The sequence below is a fragment of the Aspergillus neoniger genome (genome assembly GCF_003184625.1).
Source record: "Aspergillus neoniger CBS 115656 unplaced genomic scaffold BO87scaffold_18, whole genome shotgun sequence".
In the NCBI taxonomy this organism is placed as follows: domain Eukaryota; kingdom Fungi; phylum Ascomycota; class Eurotiomycetes; order Eurotiales; family Aspergillaceae; genus Aspergillus; species Aspergillus neoniger.
In genome coordinates, this window is record NW_020291146.1 from 282085 (window position 1) to 294025 (window position 11941).

The 11941-nt window shown below is 44.9% G+C and overlaps 5 protein-coding genes across 5 annotated transcripts; 2 read left to right on the forward strand and 3 right to left on the reverse strand.

Moving 5' to 3' along the window:
* Positions 1-272: 272 nt before the first annotated feature.
* BO87DRAFT_387166 (uncharacterized protein) lies at positions 273-841 on the reverse strand (the record flags this gene model as incomplete). The annotated part of the gene is made up of 4 exons (XM_025624802.1): positions 273-325; positions 386-526; positions 620-691; positions 739-841. 4 exons carry the CDS (start codon positions 839-841, stop codon positions 273-275), a joined length of 369 nt encoding a protein of 122 aa, XP_025479213.1.
* A 2043-nt stretch (positions 842-2884) lies between these two features.
* On the forward strand, positions 2885-3913 carry BO87DRAFT_426481 (endo-1,4-beta-xylanase; the record flags this gene model as incomplete). The annotated part of the gene is made up of 1 exon (XM_025627364.1): positions 2885-3913. The coding sequence occupies one exon, from the start codon at positions 2885-2887 to the stop codon at positions 3911-3913; it is 1029 nt and encodes a 342-aa protein (XP_025479214.1).
* A 1799-nt stretch (positions 3914-5712) lies between these two features.
* BO87DRAFT_359860 (zinc-dependent alcohol dehydrogenase family protein) lies at positions 5713-6940 on the reverse strand (the record flags this gene model as incomplete). The annotated part of the gene is made up of 3 exons (XM_025621534.1): positions 6752-6940; positions 6263-6667; positions 5713-6204 (listed from the first exon to the last, which is right to left on the reverse strand). Exons 1-3 carry the CDS (start codon positions 6911-6913, stop codon positions 5713-5715), a joined length of 1059 nt encoding a protein of 352 aa, XP_025479215.1. The 5' UTR covers positions 6914-6940.
* A 408-nt stretch (positions 6941-7348) lies between these two features.
* Positions 7349-8342, reverse strand: BO87DRAFT_397397 (uncharacterized protein; the record flags this gene model as incomplete). Its single annotated transcript, XM_025625300.1, has 5 exons — positions 7349-7469; positions 7510-7667; positions 7867-7979; positions 8114-8242; positions 8306-8342. 5 exons carry the CDS (start codon positions 8340-8342, stop codon positions 7349-7351), a joined length of 558 nt encoding a protein of 185 aa, XP_025479216.1.
* A 1855-nt stretch (positions 8343-10197) lies between these two features.
* Positions 10198-11845, forward strand: BO87DRAFT_309853 (uncharacterized protein; the record flags this gene model as incomplete). The annotated part of the gene is made up of 3 exons (XM_025619483.1): positions 10198-10826; positions 10878-10965; positions 11027-11845. 3 exons carry the CDS (start codon positions 10198-10200, stop codon positions 11843-11845), a joined length of 1536 nt encoding a protein of 511 aa, XP_025479217.1.
* Between the last annotated feature and the right edge of the window lie 96 nt (positions 11846-11941).

An 11941-nucleotide genomic window follows, 5' to 3' on the forward strand; every position in this document is an offset into this window, starting at 1 on the left:
GCATTATACCACCATCATGGTTGCCATCATGAGAGGGAAATGACCTAGCGAGGTCCGGCATGAATGAAATCCCATTTTTCTCAACTACATCACATCCCACTTCGCGCCAAGTACAGGCCTTCAGTACTACCTAACAGTACAATAGAATATTCTATTGGCAGTCAGTATGATGGGGCCCCGTTTGTGGGTCATAAGTCAACCGAGAAAATATATACTACCAACCTTTCCTCCATGATAATGAGGAGCTTTGGCTGTTTGCTCACACATTCCAATTACTTCCTTATGCTTCCGACTAGAGTCCCGATAGTTCCCCCCGCTGCATTTACTTGAAATCAATTAGTATGAGACAGTATCACGCAGCTTATAGTTCAAGGGAGATACCTACCTGTGCTTTGTAACTGCGGCGCATTGTTTTGAGCAGGGGCAGCGCCTGGAGATTCGTTGAAGGTATTACCAGCTCCAGCAAGCACATTCGCTGCCGTCTCAGCTGCGTTCCCCGGATCAGCCATAGATTGTCCAGCATTAGCTAGAATAGCATTAGCACCAGACTATTATCGCCTCGGCAAAGTGGGGAATCTTGGTGGGTAAATTGTAGCACACTCAATGTCGCAGTACATACCTGCAGCAACAGGTCCGGCTTGGCTAAGCCCTTGATTAAGACTTGTGGTAGCCTGACCCACTAAGCCGACGTCTTCAGGATTTGTTTTAGAGAAACAGAGAGAATTAACATGATATAACAGGAGAGCAGCTTCAAGGGATACATGCCCTGAGGCATAGGGATTGCTGTGACAAGGCCGGCAACTGCCAGGAAAGAAGTAATGGCAACAGTAAAAGTCTTCATATTGTTAAAGGTGCAAGAATTTCTGGGGGTAATTGTGAAGAAAGATCTCAAATGAGGAGAACTGTTAGACTGTGGAGTGGTGTAGGAAGAGGGGGAGCGAGTGCTCCTTTTATATCGTAGGAAATATCTCAATGAAGATACTTAACAATTGAAAGATAATGCCTCAATAAACAATAGTATGTGCCACATTCAATTTACATCCCAAAGTGAGATCATCTGGCTTATGTTCCGGTGGAACATATCGTGTGGCTGATATTCAGGGGCCCTTTGAGCGGAGACAAGATGGCGCTAGTGGAACATTATTAGCATAATTGGATTATAAAGTCTTCGCTACCCGATGACTTGATGTTGACCAACCACTTTATGTCACAGGGAAGTAAGCCGTCTGCCATTTAACAAGAATTTGAAACCATGCATTCCTTTTCGGGCTAATATCTTGGAGTTTTCAGCTCGCCAAAATAGAATATACAGCGGTTAGCAAATAAACAAGGCCTTAATGCCTTGAGTATGTCAACACTTCTCAATACGACCTGCGTTGGGGGCACTATGCCTGTCTGTAACATGTCATATAGGTTATTTTAGATTATTCAATAGTCTGCTAAAGTATTATTTGTGCAGGTAGTTTTACCTTTAGTATGAATCGGGACATCTCCGTCGGTCAATTGGTCAAGTAGACGTGATGTTTCGTTGTTCGTCTAGCGGTAAGTGTGTCAACAGTATAAGTTTGGCCTCTTGGCAGGCATCGCTAAGCTTTCCAGCATCTGCAATGGAGAGCAATTGTTTAAAGCTGATTAAATGGAAAGGCGCTCTATAGTCCCTTGCATATGTTGGATATATCATGGGATTTGAAGAACAAGCGTGTTTCCTTAACTCGAAAACTGCCTTAAGCCACAACGCTGAAAGGGAAACATGTTGCTCGAGTGTTCAACTTGATGCTAGGAAGCCACATGATACTTCACTTATCTGTGGCACAGTTTTTAATACATGGCCCGATAACTCTAAAAATATGAAACCCCCTATGTGTCCATCGTAATATAAGAGCTAAATCTGGTCTGTTGTCGAATATCGCGAGCTGTACCTTTCTCTATTTGGCGTTAACAAACATTTCATATGAGAGAAGCACGAAGCTAGTATGGAATGTTCTATAATAGATCTAATGAACGTCTTGGAAGGCCTTTAATCTACCAGAAGTCTGATATCTTAACCCATCCCCGAACCTGTCGGCAAAGAAGACACTACTGCGACGTAGAAAACTCAAGTCATCTAACTACTTTGAATTTGCTTTCAGAGGAATATACTTTGCTACTGACCGACCCACCTATTCTCCCGGGTCAGTGGTATAAGCGTAGATAATGTCAAATATATCCTAAGACATGATAATGTCTTATTTGACTTGGCAGTTAAATGTAGATGGTGAATGACCGGTTACTGGGGCATCTGAGCTTCTTCTTCGATCTTGAAATCGGTTAGGAGAGCCTGTTGATGTTCTAGACCTGGCAACTTAATCCGGAATGCTTCATCGTCTAACTTGTAGTTTTTGTTAGAACAGATTGGCCGCCACTGAAACCTCCACTAAGTTCGTTTAGCTATACGGCGCATTTCCTATTCTTATCATGAGATTAACTTTTAGAGCCTGGGATAGCCATAGCAGATCGTCGGGTTAGCTTAAAACTTAGCAGGAAAACAGGAGACACTACGCACTGAAAATCTTATGTGGGTCCCGGGCAGTGTACTCTGTACGAGTATACGAAGGTTCCAAGATCTCTTGCTTATCAAAAAGTCTCGGGAATGCTTCTTGTGGCAAAAAGGAACAATGGTTCAACAAATGAAAAGGCGCGTTCGTTTTCGTACAGGTGCCATGCTTGTGTCCTCATCGCCTGCTGCAATGGGCACAACGATGATAGGCCCACTCTATTCACGGCATTGCGACGCCATGTGTCCCGTCTGAAGAACCTATAAAAACCTTGACCAGCAGACTGTAGTTGGATGCTATTCATTGCAGAATATCAGGAAAGAAAAGATAACATAGATTCAACCAGAACAATGAAGACCTTTGGTGCCGCGACCCTCATTACCGCGTTGCTCGCCGCTAGTGAAGGAGCAAATGCCTTCACCAAGACCAACACCACCCCGTTGAAAAAGGTAGCAGAAAGCAAGGGTATCCTCATTGGGTCCGGGGCTATCAATCCGAATTATCTCAATGATACTTTGTTTGCGACCGTCCTTGCCGATCAGTTTCAAAGTCTCGCTCCCGAGAATGAGTTGAAGTGGACATTCATACACCCGACCCCAAACCACTACAATTGGAACGCGACCGACCGCCTTGTCAGCTTCGCGGAGAAGCACGACATGGTGGTGAAGGGGCATGGTCTCATCTCGAGCTGCTGTAACCCCGATTACCTGCTCAACATCACCGATCCCAAACAATTCCGTGCCGCCATGGTCACTCATTTTGAAGCGATCATGCACCGATACGCCGGCAAGATGGATCGGTGGGACGTTGTCACCGAGGCTCTTAAGTCTATGGGTGGCGGTCTACAGGCCAATGACTTCTACAGGGTGCTTGGACCTGGATACATTGCAGACGCCTTTCATATCGCTAGGGCAGCGGGCCCAGACGCCAAGTTGTTTCTCAGCGAGAATTCGGTCGAGTCGCTTCCCGGTAAGCGTCAAGAGCTCTACGATCTAGTCTCTGGACTTGTATCAGACAAGGTCCCGATCGACGGAATCGCTCTACAGATGCACGTTACCGAAGTAGCTCCGATCGCTGGCGTGATTACGGATATAATCAAATCTTACAATTCTCTTGGATTGGAGGTATCCATCTCTGAGATGGATGTCCATACCCTGAACACCACCCTCGAAACTGATATCTACAACGCCGTCCTCACTGAGGCCCTCGACGCTGGAGTCACCGACATCACCTTCTGGGGATTCACCGATAAGCATGCCTACACCTGGGTCAAGGGCGCAAAGCCATTGATGTTCGACGAGTACTACAACCCCAAGGGTGAATTCTACGCTACTCACACTGCCCTTACCAGCTTCGACAACAAAACAAGCCCCAACTGAGTTCGGCTAGCTTTAGATTTTGGAAGCTGTTTTTTTGGGAGGCCCGGTCTGCACATATGCGAGGAGGATTGATGTTATGGGGTGAGATTGTATTCACGGAAGGTTCAACACTGCGGATGCATGACTCTCCCCAGCCAAGAGGCCTGTCGACAGCCTTAGATTGATTATTTTCCAATAACTTTGTATTTTTACTATGTATAGAACTCAATAGATTAGTTTATTATGTATTCAAATGACTTGCATATCGTTGCTTTTTCATATTGTACCGAATTTCTTCCATAAGCTTTAACGGCTGCTGAGCTTAAACAAAAACATGCTGATCGAAATACACCACCATTCCGAGCCTAGAAACACGCCTTCATACTGGTGCGTGCGGCTTTGCATACAGTTAAATTGAATTGAAACAACAAAGTATGCGACAACAAAGTATGCAAGACACTTCTTTTTGCAACTTTTTGCCCGTTTTCCACGCTAGCATCATCATACTGCACACTTGGTAGGCACAAACCACGTACAGCACGCTCCCAGGCTTCTTTAAATGTGATGACGCTTCAGGGTACTCATCTTGTTTCCAGTAAACTTTAAGAAGCCAACAGTGTAAAGCCGTTATTCTCCATGTAGCAAAAGAAGGAATGGAACATCGGGCGGCAATTTCGCCTACTTAGTCCCTGGACGAAGTGGTTATAACGGATCTGCAGAGCTTAACCGGGTTCATCGTATCAGGGGCCTTGCTCGTTCCCGCATAGACTTTTGGGTCCCCGTTCGTGTTCGTATAGCCGCGGAGGTTCCACATGGCTAAAAAATAGCATGTAACTTAAATATGGTAGTATGATTATCAGCAACGGTCCATTGACCTGTATCAATCGCCGATCCTTACGCTCCATTATTCATCTTGGTTGAATGTTCAGGCAGCCAATTATGTAGGCTTGGTCATGTGGTTGGCACACAGGCTGTTATATAAAGTGTCAAGACGAAGGGGCAAAGATATATGGATTTGATCTATCTAGATCTCAAGAAGATGGTTGGTGGTTTGGTTGGGGGTTGGAAGAGGTGGTGGTCAGAGACCACGCAGGAAGAAGAGGCGAAGGATCAGCTGACAGCTGCCTGGCTGCAGTGAATGTCTCAACATAAAGCATTATTTTATACTTGCTCGGATGTGTGTTTTAGGTAAATAATATAAGTATTCTTTCATTATATTCTTTTACATTAATTTATCCCGCTTTTATTATTTACTATAAAATATATCTCCATTAAGTTATAAACCTCTTTATACTATAACATTATATAGGAATCATTATAACTACCGAATCACAAGGCGGGGAGAAGTGTGCTGCTTGCAATGATACTGTGGAGGATGAGGTTCTGGTTCTTTGGCACAGTAAGTTATACTTTTTCCCAGTGTATGTCATCTTTACTGACCATTTTCATGGCATCCGGTCTTACCCACAACCCTCGCATTGAGAATTTTCCGATTATGCCGATGGAACGTGTCAGCGCCATGCTTAAACCCGATAGTTTCTTCACGAAGAATCCGGCACTTGACGTTCCACAGTTCTGCCAGTCCTTTAACATATCCACTCAACATCCCGAACACTCTTGCTGCTCTGGGCCACAGGATCGGCGTCAGCTGAAACTGTAGAGTCAAAGATTATCCCATGTCTACTTGTAAATCATGATGAGAACATTGAACGAGATAGCACAAAAATGTGAAATGTCATGAATACAAAGCGATTTTTTTATTTCAAATTCGAAAACAACATTTCCAAATCAGAATAGTGTACATTGCTTGCTTCCCCACTCTAAAACTGGATGCAAACCTTCGAGAAATGACGCTGTTGCTGTAGATACCGATATGCCTCCTTGGTCTGGCTATAATCAAAGACCTGATCATCCAAAATGGGCTTGATGTCGTTCTCCTCAATGAACTGATTCATCTCGCGATATTGGTCACGAGTGCCGAGCATTAATCCTCGAACAACATAAGTATTGACCAGACAATCCATCAACGTAGGAATGGATGTATTCTCGGGTGCACCACCAAGTAACCCAGCCAGAGCAATGAGACCGCCAGCGCGAATGGCTTTAACTGATTGCGGCAGAGTCGATAAACCACCCACATCAACGACAATGTTGACTCCCTGGCTATTCGGAGTGAGACTTTTAGCTGTTTCTCCCCATTTAGAATCCTCGCGATAATTCAGGACATGATGAGCGCCGAGGGATTTGAGTCGCTCGGCTTTGACGGTGGAACTTGTTGTTGCAATGATCGTAGCCCCTGCAGCCAAGGCAAACTACCAAATATCATATTCATTAAAAACGTTCGTTTCAAGTAATGCAAGCTTGACTCACCTGCATTGCTGCAATCGAAACACCTCCAGTCCCCTGAACAAGAACCCAATCTCCCTTCTTAGGCTTCAATGACTCAACGCCAAAAAGAGCGTTCCAAGCTGTCAATCCCGAACAAGTCAATGTACTCGCCTGTAAAAAGTCCAAGTTCGCAGGCATACGAACAAGAGACGATTCGTGAAAAACTGCATATGAACTAAGTGTGCCATTGTAATTATGACCCAGTCCGAATTCGCAGACGTCATTCCAAGACGCCGCCTTATCGGACGGCAGACCAGATGTGAGATGCGTACAGACCCGATCACCTAGTCGGAAGTCACTGACGTTGGAACCGACGGCCTCGACAATTCCGGCTCCATCAGAGCCGGGGATGACGCCGGGTCGGAAATGAGATAGTTCGGGTTCACCCTGTGCTCATCAGCAGTTGGTCTCAGAGACGCGAAAGAGGCTCTTGGGGGTTTGGCATGTAGTCTGGATAATGATATCACATACCTTGGCAATTACTATGTCGCGATAATTAAGAGAGGCGGCATGGACCTTGACCAATACTTGATCGTCCCCAATTTCAGGGACAGGGGTCTCTTCGACTAATTGAAGACTTTCGATGCCATTTTGGCATGGCAGAATCCAAGTCGAAGAGGTTTTGGGTGCCATTGTGGATTAATTTGGCAAAATTCAGAAATAAGCAGTCCAGTTTGCTTATAAGACGGAGAGGAATTTTTGGGTTAGCAATGGTTACAAATCCGATACCGGATTGACCCCCCCACACACTCGTGTACAAGAGGGTGGGTTAGGCGGGATCCGAAATGCGTAGAAATAAAGCCCTTTTTTCTCATTGGAATGTATTGAATTTGTCAGGAGCCATTGCTGAAAAAGGCGAATTTGAACGGTGGGGATAATTGCGTGAATCATTCAGCCGGATATGGCGGCATTCGCGAGTCATTTGCCCACAATATACAGTGAGGTTAAGACCCACTCTTGAATCAGACAAACTCCTTATTGGGCAACTAGTAGTAAATTTTCTGGTTAGCTAAAGCTTTTTCTCGCTATCGCTCTTCCATAACCTCTCTAATCAGGACCCACAAGCGTCTAACATGGTGATCCCATGTTGAGAATTTTGCGGGCTTGCTGAGCATAGTTACACCCGTGGTTTATGTTAATATCTGAGAATCCAGCAGACCACAACATAACGCCACCTAACTGAGGGTAGCTAGCAAATTTCGCGCAGTAAGGCCGCAAGTGCACTCGACTGAGGGTAATACTGAGCTCCATCGTATGTTCCCGTGGCTGCATAAGGAGAGACTGGTAAACCGATCAATATTTTGGTGTTGGAAGATACAGTTCCAGCGGTCACCCAGGACCCAAGATTGATGGCACCATTAACCGAGCAGCTAGGATTGTTGTAAAACTGTACCCAAAGACAATTGATTTGACGATTTGCGATGATTTGTCGCATAATTGGTTGAGGGAGAGGGGATTGTGGTGCCCCAGTGATATGGTATTTTATTTGAAAGATCGGAGTTGAAGTCAGATCGCAGATTATTGATGAGATATTGGTAATACTCAATACCGCCAAATGTCTCGATATCGAAGTGTCAGCCATTGACGAAAGTTGTTCCAAAGGGTCGATGTACAACATTACTTTTCGTATTTCCATATGCGCCCCAGAGCTGCTGGTCAAGCGTTTCAGCCTCCTTCTGTGACGAGAGAGAATATGCTCCTTGTTGCACCACCAAGCGAGAGAAATACTTTGAGTCCATTCGTTTGCCATTTCTTGATTGCAGATCCTCGCACTGAAAAGACTCGCCGCTCAGTATTATCCAGCACGACTGACCAATTGTATCCGATGGAAACGTATCCCATCGCCATACTCATAGAGAAAAGCTAACACTATGAGGTCGATGCCAGCTTCTGGTACACAGTACGTGGATAGATCATTGTCTTCAAAAGCGTTTCCCCCATTTTGTCCCCAGTCAATTACGTCTAGAAAATGAGATGAATGAACCTCACCATCGCCCTCGATCGGCACTGCCAATACAATGGTACCAAAAAGCAAGCCTGTAAATAAAATGAGAGAATGCATCATGCTACCTATTCTTGTAGGAAGCTTGATCAAAGCCCCGATTTATATTTTCAAGGTTGTTTATTGCACGTCAAAGAAAATTCGACGAGATTTAGAACTCCCTTGATCTGGAATAAGCTGCTTTAAGATCTTACTGAGGTATAGAACTTCTGAAAGCGAATGAGTATTGTCCGCGGTCCTGAAGACAAGGTCGCCACGCGATAAAACAATTATTCCTATAACAATTTACAAAGAATTTTGAGTCTCTCATTTATGTACAACTTACTTTGTTATTAAGAACCATTCAAGGTCGTGAATATAGAGTACCAATCTGGTATCCTCGCCATTGAAATTAATAAGAACTGCTGAAAGGATTCATAAATACACTGGGGGTGCATTTAGCATGGCTCCTAGATACATCTAGAGATGGAGTTTCTGTCTCCCAGCTACACCGTTTAATCAGATACTAGAACTCTAAGGCACCATACTTAATACATGCAGACTTTATAAGCCTGCCTTCCAAAGCAGGACTAGCTGTCCACCGTTCAGCGGGATGCATTCGGCATGGCACGTTACTTTTCATTAGGCTAATATCTCGGAATTCGCAGCTCGTCCAAACTCATCATCTGCAGCAACCGTGGCCCTACTGTCACAGTGGCATAAAATGCCGGCGAGCCTTGTGTTTTGTAGGGTAGTTTATTAAAGTATCTCACAACCAACCTCATTATTCCACGTGCTTATTACAAATTCGTTTTCAGCACATAGTTACATACATGTGTTAATATGCATAATCTAAGGTCTTGTTCGCGTATCTACTAGTGCTGCTGGTAGCTCCGGCGTTCTACAGGTTGGGCGAAATGGGTGATGCTCCACACATCACACATGCGTCAGTCACATTCACATCGAAAGTGGGGTTACTGACGGCGTTATCAACATAATCTACTTCTATAGCCCAATCTTAATTATCGTCGCTGGTCAAGGCGACGCCTAAAAATCATCGCTCAGTCCGCTCCACTAACTGCCGACAGATGCCGTCGCGATCAGAGCACTCACACTTGAATACATGACCAAGAGGTATGACTATGTCCAGAAGAATTCCTGATACAGACAATGTCTAGTCTGTTGTAGTCTAATGAGGTTGCACTATTTATATATTATCCTGTCAAAGGGCAAGTGCGGCTTTGCGACCGTGAACGGACAGCTGGAACCGAAAAATGTGGGCTGTGTATTAAAGGAATATTATATATTATACTTCATGCGACATTGATGGTGAGTTCTGGAGAGTCGGCGTCCGTTTTATCAGGTTCTCTTATCATTACTTTCCAAATGAGTGTAGTTACATCGTGATGTGGAAATTCTAGAATAATAATTATATTAGTGTGATAATAAGTCCATGGCACCCAAAAGACAGCTACAACGGTGTTGAGGCTTCTGGTTGAAGTTTAGTATAATACAGAAAGTTATATGTAATTGCATCTGATCGAGTATCTAGGAAATTCTTGCCCTCAGTGTGTGTATAGTATCGCGCGGGGTGTCGAGACTATTCGCGTATACAGTAACTTGTGATTTTTGCCCTTTTATCACCCATATTAGCTGGGGTAGGCACCAGAAATGAGAAACACCGAATGATAGGCATGTGTCTCACACTTCTGTTCCTTGCAGCTTATCAAGAGCTATGCGCTCAATTCCATTATCAGCAGAAAAGAGGGGAAGCAGATAATGTCAATCACATCCTGAGACAATTCTTTACTGTAAAAAACACGGGGGGCATTCCTGTCCAACGTCTGCCTGCCCCTTGCCTGCATAAGTTGATCATGTCTCAATAAGCGGTGTATATCCCCACTAATACTCATAACGGCTTTTGTTCCGAAGCAAAATGAATCTCAATTCCCTAGTCTTTCTCATATGTTACTTGTGTGTTGTCTCGCTTATATCTGTTTCCCTCCTTCTCATTATGGCCCCGGGCAGCCAGAACTCGCGATCGAAAGATAAATCCGATAAAGCCGATAAATCTGACAAAGCCGATAAGCCCGTATTGAATGCTATTAAAGACCTCAAGGCATCAGCAGCAGCTGTACTTCAGCACCTTGAACACTTCGACACGGTTGAGAACTTGCAGAGGCAGGTCAAAGAACTCAATCAGCAATTAAAGGAAGCCAATGCAAAGGTCGAAAAGGCTCAGGAAGAGCGAAAGCAAAATGATATTACGAAGGAAGAATTGACCAAGTCGTTCGAGCAGCGCATTCTGAAGTGGAAGGAGAGAGAGCATAAATTGGAAGCTCAACTAGATGAAGAACGCACTAGGGCTGAGTTGAGTTCGCAGAAGAAAGATCGGGAATTTAAGGAACAGTTGGCAAAGTACGAGAAAAAGTTACGCAAGTTGGAAGAGGATCTTGAGTGCGAGAGGGATAAGAATACCGACCTAAATTCTCATTTACGACGGACAGAGAAGACACTAAAGGGCCTCCGTGGAGATTTCCACATCGTACCTTTGGAACAAGACTTGTGAGAGATACTAGATGCAAAGTTGGGATTAAAATGCTCACTCGCCGGTAGTTTCTCCAAAAGTTTCAAAAACCTCGAAGACAAGCTCTTTGACCTGACTGAACGGTTCTTCAAGGGCCCTTTGCAATCCTTCGATCAGGTGAGCCGAAGAGCTAGCATGAGTTACTGGGGGAAGAAATGTTTCTCTGACACAGGGACAGGGACATCATCATTTTCCTCGCACTTCCCAACCGATGTTGTTTTCCTACGCCGACTATCAAACAGTTCCGTGTGCCCGTATTGCCCAGTCACTCATTGCGGATCGACTATCTAAGCATGTTTTCAAGCCTATGTGTATTGCATCACCGAAGGGGCTCAAGAGCATGGGCGATGAAATCCAGAGATCCGCGAACGAACCTCGCCAGAAGGCAATACTTCGCTCACTTCTCTTCAAAACCTTCCGCGAAGAAGAGGAAGAACAACAAAGGGACATTATAAAATCAGTTACGTCAGAGCTCCTCCACGAGCTAGAAGCGATGTTGAGCTCCGAGGGTAATAGTGTGTTCGAGGAAGAGTTGATTGACTATCTGGAAACAGCTGCCGACATATGGAACCAGATGAAGAGGGGATCAGATTGGGTTTTGGCGTCTTCCATTTGGCACAACAACTTCCCGGCGTGGAATAAGTCTAGGGGGCCATCGAGTAGTACTGCGGTGGGACAACAACGACTACTACCAGGACCTCCATGGATTGTCATGTTTCCACAAATGTATGTTGATGGAAATGATTCCCTGTTCTATCCGGGGTCTTTGTGGTCTTTCGATCCGGCGCCGGTTGAAGAGAAGCGGAATGCGCAATCTCCCCGAGCTCGGCGAGTATCGGCGTCGCGGAGCTCCAAAAGCCCAACTGTAGCGGAAGCCAGCTCTGATCCGGGGGTCACAGCGTATCGAAGTCTTGCATTGAGGGATAAGATCTCCGAAACGGGTCGCAAAGTATCTTCTGACTCCGAGGGCCAGCGAAGATGTAAATCTACTTGCTGAGCAGAGTCACTGTTTGATAACAATAGACAAGCAATCAATCAAAGAATGAGTTGGCAAGAGCCAGCAATAAAGACCTCTTTGGAAAACGTGGAAGTC